A 22,581-nucleotide genomic window follows, 5' to 3' on the forward strand; every position below is an offset into this window, starting at 1 on the left:
AGGTCTTGCACTGGATGTCTACATCCCTTCGCATCTGAGGCCAATAGAAATGGGTGACAAGCCTGTCATAGGTCTTGTCCTGCCCCAGATGTCCAGCTAAAGGAACGTCATGAGCCAAACCCAGTAGGAAGGCTCTGAAGCGCTGGGGTACCACCAGCACACGGGCTGACCCAGGCTCAGCAGCCTTAGGCTCGCTATACAGGAGGTTGTTCTCCCAGTACACAAAATGTGACCCTGACTGATCACCTGAGGTTTGGGCTGAGGCCTGCTGCCTCATACCCACAAGAGAAGGGCACACTTTCTGTTCTGCACAGAATTCCTCCCTGGAGGGACCACCATCCTGCTGCCAATGGGTCAGCTCGGGCAGGTCTCCCAGTTCGGCAACTTGTTCACCTGTGGGTTCCAGGGCATCCCCCTCGAGGTCTGCCTCCTCCTGGACCACGGGAACTACGGGGGACGGTTTCCCGCGCCCCCTGCCTCTTCTCTTCACAGCTGGGTCCTGGGCCATACTTTCAGGCTCCAGAACCCCATCAACACCCTTACTTGCTGTCATGGATCGAGTGGTTGCACACACCCACTCTGGCACACCCAACATTTTCAAATGTGTCTCCCTCTCCACCTTAGCCCAAGGGGAGTCTTCTAAATCATTGCCCAGGAGACAATCAACAGGCATGGCGGGCCTTACAGCAACTTGAAGAGTACCTGAAACTCCCCCCCATTCAAAGGAAACTTGAGCTACCTCACACTCTTTCTGGGAGTTGTCAGCAGCTATCACAGGGTAGAATGCGTGGGGAACAACCTGCTCTCTGGACACCAAGTGACACTTGACAGCTGTCACACTCGCTCCGGTGTCTCTGAGAGCTTCCACTCTATGGCCATTAATGGTCACCCACTGCCTATATTTCTTAGTGTTACTAGGCAGAGGGGGTGGAGGGACCAATTCCATGTCTCCTAGAGAGACCAGGGACATCTCCGCGGGACCCTCCCCACCATGGGCAACCATCTCCTCCCCTCCCAGAGCTACACTAGCCAACTGACGGGGTGGTGCACTGGGTAGTGCACCAGACTTCTTCAAGGGACACTGAGGGTCATAAAAACGGTGTCCCACCTGCTTACAAACGAAGCAGGTCAGTGGGCCCCTATGACCAGGTTTACCTGGCGGGGCCTCTGATTTCTTCACAGGGGGAGGCTGGGAACCTTTCCCTTGGTTCCCTTGGGGATTACTTTGGGGCCCTTTCTGGGACTCCTTCTGTTTACCCCTGTCCCCCCCACTCTTCTGCTGGGGACCCTGCCCACCTTTGGCTGAGTCTCCCACTGGACCCTTGTGGACCCTGGTACTGACCCAGCGGTCCGCCTCTTCAGCAAGTTTTCTAGGGTTAGATATCTTGCTATCAATAAGGTGCTGGCGCAGCTCCGGAAAACAGTTATTAGACAAGTGCTCCCAAGCAAACAAATCATAAAGAGCATCATAACTTTCCACTTTGCTGCCTTTTACCCAACCATCCATGGCTCTGCAAAAATATGACACATACTCCACCCACGTGGTACCAGGCAACTTCTTACATTCTCTAAAGGCCTGTCTGTACTTTTCTGGGGTTAGGCCATACCTTAACATTAAAGCATCCTTCATATGAGCATAAGACATCCTATCCTCAACAGGCATGTCTAACAGGGTATCTCTTCCCTCATTCACAAAGCGACCCCACAACCCCGCTCCCCAATCCTTCTCAGGGACCCGGTGGGCCAACAATGCTAACTCATATGCTTTAAACCACTGACCAATATCCTCATTCTTCTGAAAATCTTTGATCACATCTTTGGGAAAATAAAACCTACTTTCTGCAGGCACAGATGGGACGCTGCCACCAGAGGGATTCAATTCTAACTTCTTAGCTTGGAGCTCCAACTCCCTCAACTTGGTATCACGCTCAAAAGCTAACTTCTCTCTTTCAAACTCTAATCTTTTGATCTCCAAATCAGCTTCTCTCCTGCCTCTTGCATTCTCTAATTCCAACTGCCCATTTATCTTAAGTTTTTCCATTTCCATGTTGTAGGCTCGCTCCTTCGCCCTTTCTTCTCTTTCTTCAGGGGAAAGACCTTTGGAGGAAACACTGCTGCCAGGAGGGGATACAGGCCCAGTCACGGGCACTTCCTCCTCCCCTTCCTCTGTCGGTACCACCACCGGGGCAGAGGGGTCTCTGGCCGCTAACCAGGCCTGCAATGCTTTAAAATAATCTTCCTTAACTTTGAGGCCTGATGTAGGAACTTTCAACTGTTCGCAAAAGTGCTCCAGTTGTTTTCTGTTGTATCTCTTTATCTTCTTCCTATCAAACTCCTCCACAATAACAGGGGTAGTGACTCCGGCATCACTCATGGTCAAAACTGGCAGTTTCAAAAATCAAGCTTCAGGAAAAGCGGAGAACAAAAATAGAATATCCAACCAAAACAGATTGTGGCTGCGCTATGGTCTGCTTTCACTATGTAGCGCACACTAATCACAGCACATGGGTCATAAATGCAAAGTTCAAAATCCCACCGCTGACCCACCAATGTTAGAAGCGGCTGTCTCTAGTTGGCAGAGGTATACACTTCTGACAAATAGGGACACACCTTTTCTAGTCAGGGCAAGGAGATCACACACTTAGATAACCCCTGCTCACCCCCTTGGTAGCTTGGCAAAGCAGACAGGCTTATCTCAGAGGCAGTGCGTTAAGCATTTATGACCACATACAGTAATAAAGTGAATACACTACAAATGGACACGACACAGTAGTATTATAAAAATAAGTATTTTTATATAAGGCTTAGCACAAGACCAAATAACGACAAAAATATACCACAATCTTAATAAATACTCTTGGAAGGAAAAATAATAGTTCAATCACGGTTTCTTCTTAGCACAAAAGTCTTTAGTATCAAAAGCAACTCTTCTTCTCTAAATCAAAGTTCTTGGCAACAATGTAACCCACACGGGAGTCACACGACGTCGAGGCAAAGTTAATCCAAAGGTTCGGCGTCGACCGCGAGGAGCGCTACGTCGAGCCCGGAGTCGCACAGACCCCAACAACACAGTACCTTGGAAAAGTGAAGCACTCGATGATCAGCGGCGTCGAGATGTCCGGCGTCGCGTCTTCGGCGTCGATCGGGCCTCGGAGTCGGGGCGATCTGCAGCGGCGTCGACCGAAGTCAGGCGGGAGCAGCGCTCACGGGATGAAGCAGGATACGGCGTCGTCGATGTCGATGTTGCAAGAGTGAGCAGCGCTCACGGCGTCGAGAGGGCTCGAAGTCGATGCGATCAGCGGCGGTGCAGACACGGGGTCACTTGGAGCTGGAGCCGAACTCACTACTCACTGGCGTTGCTGCTGGCGTCGATCGGGCCCGGCGGCCGGCGTCGAGGAAGCGGGACACTGGAGCCGTTACTCACGATGTCGAGCTGGATTCGGCGGCGTCCGTCGGCGTCGAGATTGCTGGATTCTTTCAGAGGTGCTGGATTCACAAACTCCAGCAAATAGCACTTTAAGCAGATGAAGTCCTTTAGCCCTGTGACTTCAACAGGAGACTGGCACTCTTCCAGCCCTTGGAGATTTTCTTTAGCAAAGAGTGAGAGTACACACAAAGTTCCTCTCTCCTGGTTCCTTGGCAAAAATAAAGAAGCAATGCAGGATTCCCCCAACAAACAGCACTCTGGCAGAAGGGGTAGGCAGTCCTTAGATCAGCAGGCTTCTTGTCCTTGGTTCAGGTTTCCTTGTCAGAAGTGATCTGATTTCTTGGTTCAGGGGTCCTTTTCTTATACCCCTTTTTGGCTTTGATCCCTTTGTCCATGCAGGGGAATTTCCCCCCATCCTAGGTTTGTTGTGGGTGTTGCCAGGCCAGAGCACCTGGCCTATTCACTGGGCAGGGCAGAGTCCTCAGCCGCTCAGCAGGAGCGGAGCCAGCATTGTCACTGGCAGGGGCAGGGCCATCAGCTGCCCGGCAGGAGGCGGGCCAGGAAAGTCCCAGGCAAGCACAGAGTCATCAGTCGCCTGGCAGGGGGGCGGAGCCAACATTGTATCAGGCAGGGCAGGCTATCAAGAGCTACTCTCCCCTACTCTCAATGCAAATGCCCCACTCATCCCACACTGACTCATTCAGACTCTCTGGAGCCACCCAGCTCCTGTCACACGCACACCAGAACCAGCAGAGACCGGTAGACAGTTAGACAAGAAAATAGCTACTTTCTAAAAGTGCTATTTTCAAACACAGAGTCCAAAAACCATCCACACAAACGGATGCGTTATTAAACCCTGAGTTCAGGGATACCAAACTCGACATTGCACCATGCTCCCCGAGCCCGCTAGGATTATAGCATTAATAATCCTGGCAGCCCATTCTAACTGATGGAGAGCAGGTTACCTTACAATAGTGAAAAACGACTATGGCTGTAATTCACTATTAGGACATGCCACCCTTGTCAGGCTTGTCCTACCTTATGCTTACAATGCACCCTGCCCGTGGGCCTACCATAGGGGTGACTAACATGAAGTTAAGGGAAGGTTTAGGGACTGGCAAGTAGGTGTACTTGCGCAGTCCTCGTGACAGTCAGACTGCACGTGGTCTGGCAATGGCAGACCTTCAGACATACTTTTACTAGGCCGCTCTTGTGGGTGGCACAACATGTGCTGCAAGCCCACTAGCAGCATTTGTATTTACAAGCCCTGGCACTCCTGGTGCACTCTACTAGGGACTGATAGTAAACCAAATAAGCCAAACATGGAAGTCAATCAATACAGCAATTTCACATAGGGAGCACTTGCACTGTGGCACTGATCAGCAGTGGCACAGTGCCCAAAGCATATACCAGCAAAAACATCGTAAACAGAGGAGGCAAACAGAAAAAAAACGGAGGAGAGACTCATGCCAATGATGCCAGGTCTAACACATATCTTAAAAGGATTAGCTTGGTCATTTAAGCTAAGTACGCTCAGTATGGCAGAAACAATGGCGGGGCTACGTCGACTACAATATCAAGAAAAATAGTTTTTTGTAAAGTGAATTAGTACATGCTATGTTTTGACAACGAGATGCATTCAGCCAGCGAGCATGGTATTGTAAACTACATGGAGATCATTTTTTAATGATGTTTACCTCTGGTCAAGTACGGTAATGCACTCTGACAAAAACAAAAGGTGAGCAATGATCGTGGTCTGCAGTATGCTCGCATTATCAGTGTAGCAGTGGGCAGTCATATTTTGAATTTCATATGTAAGATTGCCTAAAAGGCTGGTTTGGTATGCTGCTGTGCTATTGGGTTGTTGGGAGAAAAAGTATTGTAATTAACAATAAGAAGAAGGGAGAGTCCAAAAGTGTAATAATATACTTCGTACTTCCAAGATTGTTATACATAAACACAAAGATATAACGTCCCTTACGGAATGGAGAAGTCCGCTATATAGGAAGAATTTATATAGATCCCTGCGTTTTGCTGTCACTGGAAATTTCTATGCAGCGCGAGGCATAACTCTATGCCACTACGGAGCCACGCTTCATCATCGCGTCTAATACACGCATTACAAGAAAAAAAGGTACCCGTTGCCAAGTGTGCTTCAGTTACAGGAGCTCCTATGGAGATGCATTTGCTCTTGGTTTAATTATTCCCTGCAGTTGGATACTATGAATGCTAGGAGGTGGGACCCTGATGTAAATGTAGCAAAATTACCTGAAGGTGAACTGAGGAATTTATTGTTGTTCCCTACGGTAACGTTAAGAACATGTAAAAGTGTAAGGACATTATTAAGGGTGTCTATTGTCCCTAATCTCCAGAAGTCATGATGTTTCCGCCAATTACTCTGCTGTCCCTAATGTCAAGAGGTCAATATGTTTCTGCCAATACGCATGCTACATGTGGGTCAGTGTATTCATCAGGACTGGTGGGGGTGAGGGTGTTAAATGTTCTTCCTACGTTGAAGCTATATCTACAATGTGGATGCAAAGTGATGTGGAAACAGTGTAATCAAGGTTATTACCCTTAACCAAGTAAAACCCTTTTATATGAATCCTAGATTTGCTAAAATGCCTTCCCTAGAAGAGGGAGTCTAGGTAACCTTCTGAGAATGGCTTTCTTTAGGTCGATTTCCCAAGGTTAATTTGTACCGGGCTGTCACTAAAATTGTTGTGATTTAGACAAATTGTTATACTTTTAACAGAATATGTCAATTCTGTGTAGTAGGTCTGTGCTCAGTTTTACTTGTATCCTACAGTTGTCGACATGGAGCCATCAGGGTGTATTGCTATAGTTTCCAAAAGGTATATTTGCCCTGAGAAGGTAAAAGTATACGCACACCCTGGTATCTGTACCTAGGCACATGTTTGATAGTTGGGATGTTTCGTAAAATCCAAATATTGCTCTACTCGGTGGAAATTGGTTTTAATAGTGCGTTGAAGGGCATTCGTTTTCCATTTGCAGTTTAATTTTTTACATAATAACTAGACTAGAATACATTAAATTTAATCAAATCAAATAGATGATGTGCAGAGAGTACAATTTTATGAACTGTATTCAGGTTGTATTAAGTTTTTATGAATGGCAATTGTTTTTACGTTATCTGTTGAACATGTCAGTGTTTTAACTGTTATGGCATAAATTTCTTAAAAATAAACGTATTTGAATGTTTAAACCTTCTGAGTAATTGCACCAAGGGCCAGATGTACGGCCATTCCATTTTGCGAATCACAACTTGCTATTTTTTGCAACTTGCAATTTGCAACTCTCAAAATAGAATGTACAACAGTGTCTGAGACACTGTTTGCGATTCCCAAATGGGTCGCAAGGGACCTGCCTCATTAATAATCATGAGGCAGGTCGCACATTGTGACGAATTAGGAATGGCCGACACTAACAGGGGTGGTGGCCTGCTTGGGTCAGCAGACCACCATGTCTGTGACTGCTTTTTCAATAAAGCAATTTTTTTTTAAATGCAGCCTGTTTTCTTTAAAGTAAAATGGGATGCATTTAAAAAAAAAACAAATTAGTCGTTTCAAACAGAAAAATTTAACGTTTATTTTTTTAAGAACAGGCAGTGGTCCCTGGGACCACCGCCTGTTCTCAAAAAATATTTTTGCTGCCCAACACAAAGGGGAAGTGCGACTTACTTACCACCTACTTGAATGGTTTTGGCTTGGTGCCTGGCTAGATAGTTGATGAACAGATTGGGCAATTGCAAAAATGTTGCCTGGATGCATCGGTTGAAGGATAAATGCTTTATTACAGTGAGCACAAGTATAACATGTCAGACAGGCTTCTCAGGTTAGCAGCCACTCCTGACTGCCGCTCGGAGTCTAACTTATGCTTCCCAACTCTCTGTATCCCAGCACTTCTCATTGCGGCTCCAGTTCATGTTGCTGCCCAGGCTGACCTTGGCAGCAGGATGAAAAGGAACCTCTCCTGCTGTTCATTGCACCTGGGGAACTCCTGCTGATCCTGCTGTCTGGCTACTGGTCTGGCTTGTAACTCAGAATGCAAGAAGCCAGGCCTATTGACTTTGCTAAATTCTCCCGAATTAAGGGGCCTATTAGGATGGCCATCCTCACAGTGTTAAGACCGGCCGCCAGACATGCGGCGGTCCCGCACCACGAATTAGGATCTGACCGCCACCCTGGCCGTCACGTTCCTCATTTTAACATTGCGACTGGTGCTGCACCCTGTTAAAATCGCATGCCTGGCATTTCCGTGCACCACGTGGCAGGCACCACATGATGCCTGGCACTTGGTGCAGAGAACTGCAGGGGGGTACCATGGGTACCCCCTAGTGCACTCCCCCATCCCATGGGGCCCCTCAACTGACCCACAATGCCAATCTCCGCCAGCCTTTCAAAGGCCTGTCCGCAAGCCACATTGTAATATGGCTGGCGGTGCCTGCTAGGCACCGCCACCATGTTACTGGCCCAGCACCGCCCGGCCATTGCCGACTGGCGGAAAAGCGAAGGATAGACTTTGCTTCCGCCACGATATCCCCCGCCATCATAATATGGCGGGGTATTTCACGTTACAATGGTGTAACGGTCGCCACCGCCGGCTCGGCTGTGGCGATCGTTATGTCATCGTAATGAGTCCCTTAGGCAGTTGTACACCAACGCTCTAGCTCTCAACAAACGGCAGATCTGATCAGCCAAATAGAAATAATATTGGTTGTGGATCATTCAAGCCTCTAAAACAACTAGGGCACGGTTCTGATTTCTAGATGCTCTTTCAGCTCCTGGGTCAAAACAGACTGAGTCCCCACTTTCGCAACATCTTCGTGTGAGACCCTATTAAATGTTTTCATTGATAAAATCACTAAATTCAGGGACATAATAAGGAAAGTCACTGTGGTTCAACATGGTTCTAGTGGTACATCCGTCTCTGGCATACCCTACAGTTCTGCAGCTTATTACCTGCTCAAAATCCTGAGGCTCTTTCAAACATAGCTCATATTATGAAACAATTTACTCCTCTTGCTGCACATATCACTTCATTGTTCAACCTTTTTTTCGCGTAATCATGGTAGGGTGTCAGATGATTGGAAAACAGCCATGATAAAATTTCTCCTAAAAAAGCCTCTATTTTCCTCTTGGAATCCTAATGCTGTCCATCCTATTTCTCTTACCAGTCCCTGCAGAAGTGTCAGAAAGGCTTTTATTACTGTGCGCAGCCCTCCTTTTACGCTGGGGTGGGCATTGCCGATTTTGAGCTTTATTATTGAGTGGCTAATTTGATCCTAATTAGCGACTGTTTTTTTAAAGACAGAAGTGACCTAACAATCAGGCTCAAAATTGAGTTATTTAAAAAATATGGCCTACTATATCAAATAGACAGTAGGAAACCTACAAACACACTATTTCCCATAACTAGAATCCCTGTTGAACGATGCTTGCATAGTGCCTTGAAGTGGATCAAATGTTAAGGTACCCTCACCTGTGAAACACCCCTTTAACATAGCAAGTTCCTTGCCTATACAGCACGACTAGAAGGCCTCAGATCCTGAGATTTGCTTTGAATTTCACAACTGTGAGATGCAGGGCCGGACTGGCTGTAGCGGCCACCGGGCAATCCCCCGGTGCGCAGCACGGGTGGGGGGCCGGTTTGGGGACCCTGGGGGCTGTTTTTGTTACAGGGTCGTTATTGCAGCATAGCTGCAAAATCGGCCCTGTAACAACACCGGCCAAAAACCGACCCTGGCAAAGAGCTCGTCGGCACCCACAACCCCAGGGGGGGGCGGCCGGCCTAGCACTTTGCCAGGGCCGGTTTTTGGTTCCCAGTCCGGCCCTGGTGGGATGTCTGTGAATCTACCCACATTAAATACTTTGAACAAGTTTCGTCAGAGTATTTGCTTCAAAAGTCTGAATGAACTGCTATTTACAGTTGGGCCTTGCGCTTTGTACCTATATAGCTAGGATGTTCCCTGTCCTGATGGCCAAGAACTTGGTCTCCATAATAATCGTAGAGTAACTGGAAAAGAAAGCATTTCACAACTATACAGGTCCCTTGCACTGAATTCTCCCAAGCAAAAAAGGTTTCCCATCTTAATGTCCTGCTGTTCTCACTGTCTGAAGGTGAAAACCAATTGCTAGCTCTATGTCAATCTACAGGGAACACCTGCTAACCTAAACAGTTTGTTTGATTACTGACAAAAAGACTGGAAACCTCTACACAGAAAATGTCACTGTCCCATTAAACAATACTGACTAGCTGGCGTTCAAGCACATTACTTAAGGAGTCTTAAAAATTAGTATAATCTCGTGAGGCTATATAAGGCAAGCATCACGGGCTGTTTAAATTATTTAAATGGATCAGATCTAATCAGGGTATTGAAACACAATTCAATCCCCATGCTCACCTTAACTAAGTTGTTTATCAACTCTTGAAACTTCAACAATGACTTTTATTTCCAATGGTCCTTTAAGCTAGCAAATAATAGTGTTCCTACAAAAAACGTATACACTCATATATATGTCACAAAGCATTACAATCGGGCAGTGGTGTAGCTTAGTCAGTGAAATTCAGGTGGGGTGAATCACAAGTTTACTAACTGAAAAAGCAGTAGGAAATAGGGCGAATGTGTGAGGTGACCAAGGCTCAGGATTGACTGTTCCCATGAGGGCTAATACATTTTTTGCAGCAGGTGGAAGTCGGGGACTGATTTACAGTTAGCCGCTCAGCTACCCTATTGCAATCGGAACAAATACCTTGTCTGCCAAACCCAAGGTTGTCCGCCCGATTTTGAGTCCAGTGCACTGCAAGTTTTATGCTGAGGGAGTACAATTTATTCCGTCAACGTAAAACATCCTTCAACAGACCGAAGTAGTAGGTGCCATCAGCAGTAAGCCATCTGACCTATTTAGCTTGGACAGTCAGAAAGCTTTTTTTTTATTCTCCCTCACCGCCAGGATATAACTGGTATGTCCTGACAGTAAGGGACCGTAAAAATATTTAAATGACCCCCACGTCATATGAGAAATCTGGTGTTGGAGTCATTCTTTTTTTATTATTTGAGCACAAACTCCAGTGGGAATTTGTTTTTGAAAACTTAAAAACTTTGGAAAAGTTTGATCGTTAGCAGTCATGTTTGAAAGAGCAGTTCGTTAAATGTTACCTATCATGACAGGAACTTAAATTCTAAATTTGGCGGGTGGAATAAAGGCAGTACAGTCTTCTGCCACCCTGCCTTCCTTTACTCTGTCTGCTAAATCCTAAATCAGGCCCTCTTTCTACAGTGGCACATTGGGCGAAAAATAAAGGTATGGGATGCTACTCCCGAAAGAGTGCCAGTTAGACTTTTTGTAAGCATTCATCCCATGTTTTGGGTGTTGAATTGCCAGTAGTATGTCTGGAAACCTGAGACTGGCGTAGATTTCCATGCCTACTACTTCCAATATTAGTGAATTAAAAAAAGTAGTAGATATGCATGTTCCTATGGGTGCTGATTTGCTACTTTTCTGGTAAAGCGGCCATTAATGGGCATATTACAAAGCTGTGGAGCAATGCAGAGCAGCAAGCAAAGTTGCTGCATTTCGTCACCTGAAGAGAACAGAATTGCGCCATATCATCAAAGAAATTGTGCAATTCTCTCTGTGTGCTGCTGCACTTTGGGCTGCCTTGCACCAAAGCAGGCACCTTGCGCCACAGTGCAAGGGTGTCTTCTTAAGGTTAGTGTTTTTTTACCAGGAAGTGGTACCTTCCTGCACAGAACTATCCTTTGAGGCTTTTTCACGTTTGTATGTGTGTTACAGAATTCAGCACACATGTAAAGAGGAAATAATGCCTCAGGCTGGCTCACCAATTTGGCACAAACCCATGTCTACAACTCTTTGTATATACAGGTTTGCATTAAAGTCCATGGAGTGCCTACCGGCAGGGTCGGATTGGGATCACAATTCGGCCCGGCCACTGACGAAAAAAGTGGCCCACATTCAAGAGGCGTGGCCCATATTTAAGGGGCGTGGCCCACATTCAAGGGGCGTGCCCTTTCATGAAACACCATTTGCACAGACAAGGAATGAAAGTGGGAGGATACTGTTCTTGCACATGACACAGGGCCAAGGTGACAATGGCCTACATGCTGAGCAACTAAAAAAAATAGCAAGGCCCCTTTCTGTCATAAAATTATTCCAGCCCTCCAGCACAGGAGCACCTGAAAAGCAGCAAAGCCCCTGCTATTACTAACCTACTTAGCCCTCCCCAGACCTTCAGCTCAGGAGCACATGAACAGAGGTAAGGCCCCTGCAATTAGTAAATTAATCAGCCCTCCAGGCCTCGGGAAAATGTCCTGGCAGGGGAGCACAAAACACAGCTTTCTGGGTCATACAAGGTAGCCAGGTGACCAGGGGGGAGGCTGAGGTGAAGCTGGTGCATGGGAAGTGCCTTCCCAGTCTGTTCTGGCCGTTTGAGTGTTTACCATTTACTGTAGTATTACCCTTGTACCTGTGTATGGTACCCTTTTGTAACTTGCACACGTCACTTTTCTCTGGTATCACACTGTATGCTATCGCTCACTTTTGTTTGCTTTATTTAGATACTTGCACAAGTGCCACCATTGCCTACGTAACGTTTGTTCTTGTGCTGGAGTGTCTGCCATTTATTGCAGTATTATACCTCTACTTGTACTTTGTACGCTTTTGTAACCTGCACACATATCACTTTTTCCTCCTGTAATGTACCGATTGCTACCTCATGTATTTTGGTTACTCACTATTGTCACTTTTGATTCATGTAACTTAACGTTTGCTTTTGTAATTTGTCCACTTGTAATTTTTCTCCTCATGTATTATTGCTGTTCCTAGTGTGAAGCGCTCTGACACCTTCGGGTAAAGTCCACGCTATATAAAATCGCATAAATAAATAAATTAAATTAAGTAATTCCAAACATCACCTGGCCCCCACAGCAAGACCCATTCTTCCTCGCCCACTATGCCCTGAATGTGAAGGGCTGTGGGCGAGGTGTTAAGACTAACACCGTTTCTGGGCTGCATGGGCCCCAGGGGGGCCGAGGTGCAAATGGCTCAAAGGCCTGAGAAACACCTGGCCCCCAGGGAGGCCGATTCTTGCAAACAATCACCCCTCCCCAGCCCAGCCTCAGCTTGATTGCTTGGCAGGGCAGGGGTGAAGGAGAGGCCACAGCTGACAATCGCTGTCCGGCCGCACAGCGAGGCTGCTTTCATTTTCTCTGTCTGTCTCCGTGCACTCTGTGGGCCGTTTTTTTTCTCCCCTTTCCTAGTCCACTCTCTGTGGACTGGGACAGGGGAGAAAAAAACGGCCCACAGAGGGCACTGAGGCACCGGCCCTTCGGCCCATGCCCGAATGCCCGCCTTGCCAATCCGCCCCTGCCTACCGGACACAAAGTAATGCAAGGCAGCGCAATGCGTTGCATAAAATTTTCTTACAAAGTCACTCAAATCAATATTTGCGTGGTTTTAGTAAATACCAAGAAGGATTTTGTCTTGAGCTGTGTCAAAAAAGTGACGCAATCCAGACACGAAATCTTTGTAAATTTGGCCCTATGTAAATATGGGTTTGCGTCAAAATCTTTGCATGTATGCACATGTATGCATATGCTCAACCCATGGAACGCCTACCTGATGCTAGGTAATGCAAGGCAATGGAATGAGCTGTGTTGTGTTACTTTTTCTTAAAACGCCAGACAAATCAACGTTTGCTTGGCTTTGTAAATACCAAAAAGGATTTTGTTTTGGGCTTGGTTCAAACAAGTGATACAATCGCAATGCTGTATCTTTGTAAATCTGAACCCAAATATATTCACGCTTCAGAGCCAAAAAATAAACATGTTAAAAACTCATTGTCAAATCAGGATGACAAGAAAAAACAACTCAGCTAAAGCAGACCCAACTCAGGGTACCCAGACCCAACTGTTAATTCAAGAATGTATTTATCAGGGGGTGTCACACTCCCAGGAAGCAATGCCCCTGCGTTCGGAACTACAGTGCAGCAATCACTAAAGAATTCAAAACCAAACTAGGAAAACTGTGTTTCATGACCACATGCCGCTGGCTGCTCTCATCAACCAAACTAGCACTCTGGGAAGCAAATAGCGTTTGCACTGTTCTAGGATTGTTAAATGCCTAATGATTCAAGACCTAATTACCACCACTTGCGGTCCACATAGACAGTGTCTAGAATGTAAATGATCATAATGGAATAGCCTAAACTAACGGCTACCACACCAGGTTGTTACAAGTCCATTAAACTCCTATAGAAGTAGTATGTCTGAGTGTAACTTCCTTAATAAACCATGCTGGTTATTTAAGTGCTATGCAAAACATATATCACATTAACAAACGCCTTTTCAAGTATTCCAAAAAACGGTAGGCTGCTTGTGAGCTACATATACACCCATTCCTTTAAAATACTGCACTGTGACGTTTGTTAAGGATGTAAGAGAAAGCTCACGCCAATAGTACAAATACACATTGTTCTACATGTTTGTTCATAACAAAGTAATTCAATCAATCAATCAATCAGAGGTTTGTAAGCGCACTACTCATTCCTGAGGATCTCAAGGCGCTGGGTGGGGGAGGAATGTCCACAGATCTGCTTAGCCGAAGAGCTAGGTCTTGAGGGTAATTCCAAAGAGTACACTTAATTATCACTAGATAATTTGGACAATAATTATAGTTAAAACGCCAGTGATGATGTCAGTATATCTTCTAAATATTCCAACTTCTTAAGCTAATATAAGGTGATGATAATGGCTGCAATGCAATATTTATGATCATAACTTATCAATTATTTTCTACCACTGTAAATTTTTTTATACAATACCAATTTTACAAAATACACACATAATTAACATGTTTTATTAATGCAGAAAGAGATCTCAAAAACAGTTGTAATAACAGAGCCATTTTGAGCCTTTTATCGTACAGCAATAGCGCACCATTGTATGGTTCGATTCGGACCACAATTAACTGTATCAAGTTTCCACATCCACTGATTGTCCTTTAATGCTAAAAAATTGGCAAATGCGCAGGCCCAACTGTGATCCTAGAGAAAGAATCCTGCATTAATGGGCGCCATCAGTAAACAGGTACTCTCCGCTTCATCATGGTGCCTCTTGCCAAATAATCTGCTGGTTGGGCAGTCCTCGACTGTAGGTAAATAAAATGACAGGTGTAGTTTTCCCTGGTTTCTAGGAGGGTGTTCTTGTCCCTGGGTAGAGGAGGTGTTGCGGGGAGCTCCTTCTGAGCTCTTGTAGCCTGGTCGACGTCTGTTCTTGTGGTCTCATTAGACACATTACCCCCTGAATCATGGTTAGCTGTTCTCCCCTATTCTCTGAACCGGGCCCTATTTAGAAACTCTTGTGCATTTCACCTTTTGGTCTATACCTTACTAAATTTGAATGCTTGTGTAATCTGCATACAGGGAGGTTAATATTTAACTGTATTCCCGACTTAGCCTCTTCCAAGGAAGCACTCCTGTCTTCTTTTTCCCTTCTCCGTTTTGCCCTTCTTTCTCTGGTGAGGCATTTGAGTTTTAAATACCTTCAAGGTATGGTTTCCTAGTGGATCTACGTCCTTGGCCATGGGTAGACAGTTCCCTTGCAGCTAGACCTAAGAAAAAAAACATACTTGCCTGCAAGAGGAGCTGGACTGCACCTTCAGGAAAAATGATTTGTTCCCCGTGAAGAAAGCTCAACCTTATAGCTGGACCTGAATGAGGGCATCTTGGTAGGCTGAAACTGGCCAAGTAACATGAGGTAGCTCAGCACAGCTGCCCAGGAAATGTAAGAACAAGTGGTTGGAGGTGCTGCTCTTTATGTTCCAGTATGGGGAAGGTGAAGCTTTCATGATCCCAAATCCATCGTGGGCCCATAGGATGCTAATACCAACCTTTTCTCTACAACAGGGAGGGGAGGGACCCAAGAGACAGTCAGTCTACACATTCCCAGTATGGGCTCTCTCCCCACTAGAAGAGATTGTGCTGATTTTGACACTGTGTGAACCATGGTTTAACCCTTCCGTTTCCAAAGTTTACACGGAGTAAACATGCTGACAAACAGACAATGGTACTAGTGTCACTGTGGATAGTTGTGGTTGTCTACAGTCCCCAATGGTGCTCAACCACTGCAAAATTTTTGTTGCAACTGATAGTAACAGAGATAGATGGAGGCATCTGGACTTTTGTCAGCTGCTTGTGTACTTGGAACTGGCCACCTATTTTCTGTTGGTCCCCACCCATAGGTCAGAGTACCCTTAACTGGTCTCTGGACTCCAATAACAGTGCTCTAGCCATCTGGACATTTATAGGAGAACCCAAGACTTATTCTTGAGGATTTTAATCTTGTTTCTGTGGTAAGGTTTTGGGATAGTCATTTTTAATTGTGGTATACAGGGCTATTTAGGATGCCTCCTTTTATTTTATCAATACAACAAAACCATTGCCAGTACTGATAACTATTCACCATCTCATTCAGAAACAATCACACGTGACACTCATAGTGATTGAGAAAATGTATAAATATTTTTATTTTCGTTTTATTATTTTCAAAAAGACTCTCTAGTTCATGTTATTATTTTCATGAACATTGTCCATCTTTTTCTTTTTTACGAACCACAAACCAATAAACCATAAAAGATCTATTCACATTTACGACAAAGACATAATAATACATTTGCTGATTCAAAGACTCTTTATGAATTTGAGTGAGCTCAAATTCCACAGCAGTAAGAAGAGAAGAAAGAAAAGATGAAGAAACTAAAGGGAAAGGTTAGAAAAGGAACGCCACAGTTATCAGCTTAAAAGATAACACAAACCCAGGGAGATTTACTAGACAGTTACCAATCATGTTACTCCTCAGATTCAATACTGATACCAATATTGTATGAATTGCCTGCATTATAGTAGGCACTGTTGCATTTTGGACTGACAGTAGCTTGATTTACTGAAGAATTTACAAGTTCTCCAGCTGTAGTTCATTGTATAGCAGGAGTCAATATCATACCAACCTTAAGTAATGGTTTGTCAGAAAAGGACAAAAATGACTACAACTTTCAGTTTTATGATTCTCAATTATGCCACTTCTTTCTAATGTGGCAGCAGTATGGGGTTCTGAGATATCTTAGATTCCTGTGCTTCATTTAGGAATGATTGAAGTAGCGGAAGAGTTCCATATATGGATGTCAAAACATGGCTCTATTTTTGTATTCTTTACATAATTATTGGATTGCCATGGTATTGTAGGAGTGCTATTTGATGACTTTTTGGAATAAAGAGTTGTTATTCCCTGTCTTGCTTGGTGACCAAATAGTGAATAATTCTAGCATATATCTGCACTTATTTTAACTTAATGCTGCACACTAGGTTGTATGCTTCAGTAACTGGTACACTTTTTTTTCACAACACCATTTTCCATAGATATTACATTTCCTTTTTAGGAGATAATTTGAGGCACCACTTTTAACGAATGTCCTTATGCTAAGTTGGTTTCTCGAAAAGTACATCGAAGAGTTTTTTATAAAATGTAAAGAATGTCGGTGCATAATCTGCTTGGTAAAAGGCAAATCTGCTTTATATGGTGGTTGAACACAGACTCCGTTAATCTTTCAGCGCAAAAGCTCTGTTAGATCAGTATAGTCTCCTTCACTCACTCTTCTCTACCTTGCAAATCGATTTTGAAATCAAAGCAATACCCATATAGGAACAAAACATGTGTCTTCTTAAAATACATACACCTTTTCTGATGGACAGCTTTGTAGAAATCTTCCTCCCTCTTTCTTGATTAGCAAGTCATGCAGCGTTTAAGTCCTTCATCAGTGGTCCTTTCCCAACAGCACTATACAGTTTTTATGTTGGTCCGAAACAGGGTTTTAGCTCATTCTGTTGATGTGGGCGCTTGTGAAGAAGAGTGGTATATGGTGTGATTCAAATTGCTGTGCGAATCAGGAATTAATGTCTGCTTTGTGGTGCAGCAGGGACAATTTTGAACTGGTCCACGATTGCTATTTTTCAAATCAGTGTGCAGATCAGCCGGAGGCAGAGGAGGAATACAATCTCACTTTCAATGTTGTTCTGTCTTGTGGTTCTTCTGTGTGTGAGCACAACAGAGGGTTTAACTTATATGAGTACAGACCCTTCTTTCCAAGACCTGATATTAACCATTGTTGTTTTTTTCTGAATTGCACAGTTCCATGTTTTAATAATTAAATTGTGATTCCTTCAGTGGTGGCCATATTGGAATATTAATTTTTCTTTTAATGAAAGTTCATTCAACGATTGCCACCACCTGTGATTACACACAAATACAAGTGTAGCCTCTTATGCAACAAAATAAAATGTTTTCTCCATTAATAATCCGTAACATTCGTACTCTGCATGCCCCTTAGAAAAACATTTGTGACTATTATTTTCAATTTCAGGTTGATGCTTCTTGAAAGTTGTTTGGTTGAAAAATGGAAAGAACAGCTATACAGAAGGTTTAAAGTAAGTCTGAGAAATTCTAACATTTCTAGGACATAAATGTAACAACATATAACATTCATGATGCGTTTTATGGAGGTGCAGATATTAGCAACTGGCATCACGAGTGTGCATGGTGCCTCATATGGCGGTTGACACACCATTTTTGGTAGGGCTAAAAGAAACAGTTGTCCACTATGAGCACTAACACATATTCCCGGTGATTGAAAATGGCTATGCAGAATGTTCTTGATTCAGTTTGGAACGGGGTAAGATAAAGAATCTGCTGGAGTTTATATCCATTACAAGCATCTCTTTCTCATTTTTAGGCCTGGATTCGTGAATGCCTCGAAGTATTCATACATATTAAGTGTTTTGGAAATATAATAACTAGAAGACATCAGAGTGTGCTATGTGGAATTGCAGACTTTATTATTGGCTGAGTGAGAGGGGGATGCAAGCGCTCTGTTTCTGGAATAGTTTAGCTTTCTCACCACAATATGTGATTTATTTAGGATCTAATGTACAAAGACTACATTTACAAAAGTGGTCACAAGTTGCACTCCAACTTTTCGCAAATGCCGTCTCATTTGCAAACTGAACTATGTACTAGTAGGTCACGTCACAAAATACTTAATTCCAGAGGTTTGGAGAACAACTTGTCTCACTAAAAATCCATGTGAACCAGGGCACCTTTAAAAAAAAGTTTTCACTTTGAAAAACGTCAGTGAAAATAGGAAGTGGTCCTCTGGGTGTACAGTGTTTCTGTCTTACTGTCATGCTATTGGCTATATGGTGTCTCATTCAGTCTACAAGTGAGTGCTAAAAATTCAGTCCATGAGACATTCAAAGGACTATTTTACATCTTAAAAGTACAATGAATCATCACACTCAGGGAATGATTACGATGGTCTGAGCCTTTCCAACTTACATCGTTGGTTTTAAATCTGACAGCCTTATTACGATGAAGGCTGCTAGATTTGAAACCGGCCGGTTGGACCGACTGGCTTCTGACAGGCTCAAGGAGCCTGTCGGCCAGTCGGAGGCTGCTCATTATCCCTTATGTACAGCATTTACGCCGTGGGGATTATGATGTTGATTTCCAACATGCTTATCATGTCGGGCTTTCTAACATGAAAAGCCTGACGGGAAGTGACTCTGGGGGCCTCTAGAAGGGCCCCCTTGCCACAGTGGCCTTCGATTGTAAGCCTGGAGGGCACCTATGGTGCACCCCTGTTAATCCCTGCACCGCGTGATAGGCACGGTCAGGTGTCAGCCACGCGGTGCAGGGATTCACAAAAACACCCATTTCTCTATGGGAGTTTGTGCTGCGGCCAGTTTACGGCCGCAGCACAAGCTCCCATAGAGAAATGGGACTGTGCGACCACACCATGTGTGGTCACATCCTGATAATGCAGTCATATGGACCCGATTCTGCAATGTCCGCCCGACATCATAATGAGGGTCTCAGTCTTTTATCTCACGTATAGATTCTAAGCACAAAGCAAAACTTATGTTCACTGAATCACATAAAATGCATTTATTGTATATATTTCTCAGCATTCAAGGGTCAACATGACTCTAAAATGCTCCCTTCAATATTGCTTATTTTGTGTAGACAAGAATGGGCTGACCTCACAATTGAAAATTTCACAAAAAGACAACACAATCTATCGAGATTTTGAGGTGACCATTTTAGGAACAGCCTTCCCAACTGCTGGGGAGCTTAATCAAAATGCAATTAGTGTTACATTTTGAAAACTATTATGAATATTTTAACCACTCTGGTTCAGCAGTGAACAAAAACTGAAATGTATCTCTCGCAGCATTAAATTATACCACAGCTACAGAGTGCCAATTTCACCTTTTCCTCCCAACTATTTAATGATATACAATCAGAGAGATCGTACATGTCTCTCAATTATTCACTTTTTGTTAACCAAATCTGATACAGCATGTTATGTGTCATCCAGGCTTTATATCAGTTAGCATCTAATAGTTCATGTTACGGTAGGAATTAAGAGTACACATTGCAGCTCCCTTCGTACCTTGCATAAATGGCAAAAATATAAAAAATAATGGAAGGTATCAGCAGCCAGACACCAAAGTGCACTTTCTTTAGGCAGCCTTCCACATGTGATCAGGCATAATGCTGTCACTAGCGGTGCAAGAGAGCCAATGGATGAAGTGGTATACATTCTGTATGCTGTGATATGACAAAGCAAAAGACAAATATCCTAGCTTTCATAACAGAAAGTTTCAATTCTTTTAAGGACACAGAGGCAAGGAATAGGCTTTACTTTCTCCACTTGTATTCACCAGCAGCCATTAACTTCATGAAGATTTAACAGTAAACCACATTTCCCTAACAGTCTTGGGAAAGAAAAAAAATAGGCCATCCAATCAGGATGCTGCACATCCATAGAACATTCACTGGAGACTCTCTATCCTCCTCTTTCTTCCTCCGAACACAGCCATTTGCTCCGAAGGTCACTCCTGTTTATTGGGATCTGTTCATGAGAAATAAAACCATAGTGTAAGGTGTCTGTTTTCAGGTGACAAGGATTCAAATATTAACCAGCAATATGGAAATATCAACTTAAAAATGTCTAACAAGATGTACAAACCATAATAAATTATAATGTGCATAATTTACATGCATTTAAATGACCCAAAGCATATTGTACTCTCATATCTCGTTGAGTGGGTATGCTAGCCTTGTAAGGATAAATGGGTGCGCTGATACTCACCATGTGTCCTTAATAGAATTGAAACTTTCTGTTACGATAGCTAGGGAATTTTTCATTCTATGTCAAGACCGGGAGGTGAGGATTAGGCTAGTTTAAACTTTTCCACCTCTAAAGTTGCCAGATTTGAGACTGGTATAAAGTAACCCCTTTTAAAAGTAGAATCTGATTTTCAATCTTCTGCACTGAGAATGTCCTATAATCTAGCTCCCAAAAAAAGGCTTTAGATGCCATGGCCAATCCCACCGAATAATCCCCGAACCGGGAAATATTGATACATGCCTCTTGCATGGTCCATCTGACCATAGTAGGGGAAGAAATTGCTTTATGTAGTTTAGTGAGAGCAATCAACAACTGTCTCTCTCCTTGAAGGCGAACGCCCTCTGTCATAGACTTGTATACCTTTATTGCCTTAACAGTACATAGTTTTGCAACGTTTGGAAATGCTGGGTATAACACAATCTTCAAATTACTTTTTGTTCTTCGTGCAGTATGAAAAATTACCCCTTCTGTTAGATCCAGAGCCTGGTCATCCTATACCTTTCGGCAGGAGATCAGGCACCATAAGGTATCTAAGTTTGACAACATTTGTTTCCATGACAAGTATTTATTTGAGGGCCATGACTTGAAAAGGCCTAAAATCTTGTTTACGTCCCACAACATGGAATATCTGGGTTCAGGCAGAGCAGATACCCTAACACTCCACAGGAGTTTGCAGACCAAAGGGTGTTCCCCAACTAGATGTCTGTCAATTGACAGATGGCCCATTGAAATAGCGGATTGAAACATCTTGATTGACCTGTAGGCCAGAGCCACCAAGAAATTCAAGACGTTGACAACGTCCGGCCCAAGGGATCCAATTAGACAAGGCGGAACAATATCTTTTATTTGTGCTATCTGCCTAGGCTTTGGCGAGTAAAGATGCAGCCTCTTGTGAAATGACTGGGACTTTTCAGCATTACTAGTAATCCTCCAGGCCTTTTTGTTCGCCCTAAGTTGGCAGGGTATGCTCAGACGTGAGTCCCTTGCTCACTTTGCCACTGGAGTCAAGCAAGCCCGGCTGAAGACGGCTGTAATGCCAGAAACCGGTCCTGGGAAGTTTGATTCCGGTCCAGGGAAGACATGGCTTGGCAGTTCGGGCTGGACTGTTCCCATGAGGCACAGGGTCAGACTGATTTGCATATGGCCATGTCTGAACTTGGGTTGTGGAGTGAGCTAAAGAACGGTGATGGATTAAACCCAGATCAGTTGACTGGGGGTGAGTGTTTGTATTGTCAACGCTCCGTCCATCACCACCTTTGGTTTTTCCTCGATTATCTAATTATCATCACAAATGGTCAAAAGCATACCCCATCTCTGTGCTCCAATCCTGGAGAAACACATCGGTTGACTGCAAGTTGGGGTCCAGTCGCAAACTGCAATATCTATCCAGTTGGAAGTCCAGCCAAGAAGCAAACACATCTATGGACCAAGGATCCAACCTGTCCTAGATCTGCTGAAACAGTTGTGGATGTAGTTTCCACAGACTGACTTCCTTCGAGTTCCGGGAATGACAATCTGCCACTTGATTGGACCTCCCTGGAAGATGTTCTGCTGATACCACGATCTGGTTGGCCAGACAATAATTCCAAAATGTTTGATCCAGATCTGAAAGGGTTTTCGACCTTGTTCCCCCCAGGTGGAAACCACCACGACAGTGTCCCTATTGAGAAGGTCACAACACTGAGCCTTGACTTTGGTCTTGCATTTTACTGAAAAAGAACCTGCCATTAGTTACAGACAGTTTATGTAGGGTGCCTGTTCTGTGGAAGACCATTTTCCACCTGTTGAGTATTCTCTGCATTGTGCTCCCTAACCCGATCCGCTAGCATCCAATACTTTCGCAAGGTCAGGTTGGGAGCCAAAGATTGC

General features: G+C 44.2%; 1 protein-coding gene across 1 annotated transcript in view; it reads left to right on the plus strand.

The window, feature by feature from the left end:
* Window positions 1-22,581, plus strand: part of SFRP4 (secreted frizzled related protein 4) — a 102,705-nt gene that overhangs the window by 71,360 nt on the left and 8,764 nt on the right. The window contains exon 5 of the mRNA XM_078688213.1: window positions 17,884-17,947. Coding sequence (XP_078544339.1) covers window positions 17,884-17,947 — 64 coding nt within the window. The remainder of the gene's footprint in view (window positions 1-17,883; window positions 17,948-22,581) is intronic.

This window comes from Lissotriton helveticus, chromosome 4_1 (assembly GCF_964261635.1).
Source record: "Lissotriton helveticus chromosome 4_1, aLisHel1.1, whole genome shotgun sequence".
Lineage (NCBI taxonomy): Eukaryota > Metazoa > Chordata > Amphibia > Caudata > Salamandridae > Lissotriton > Lissotriton helveticus.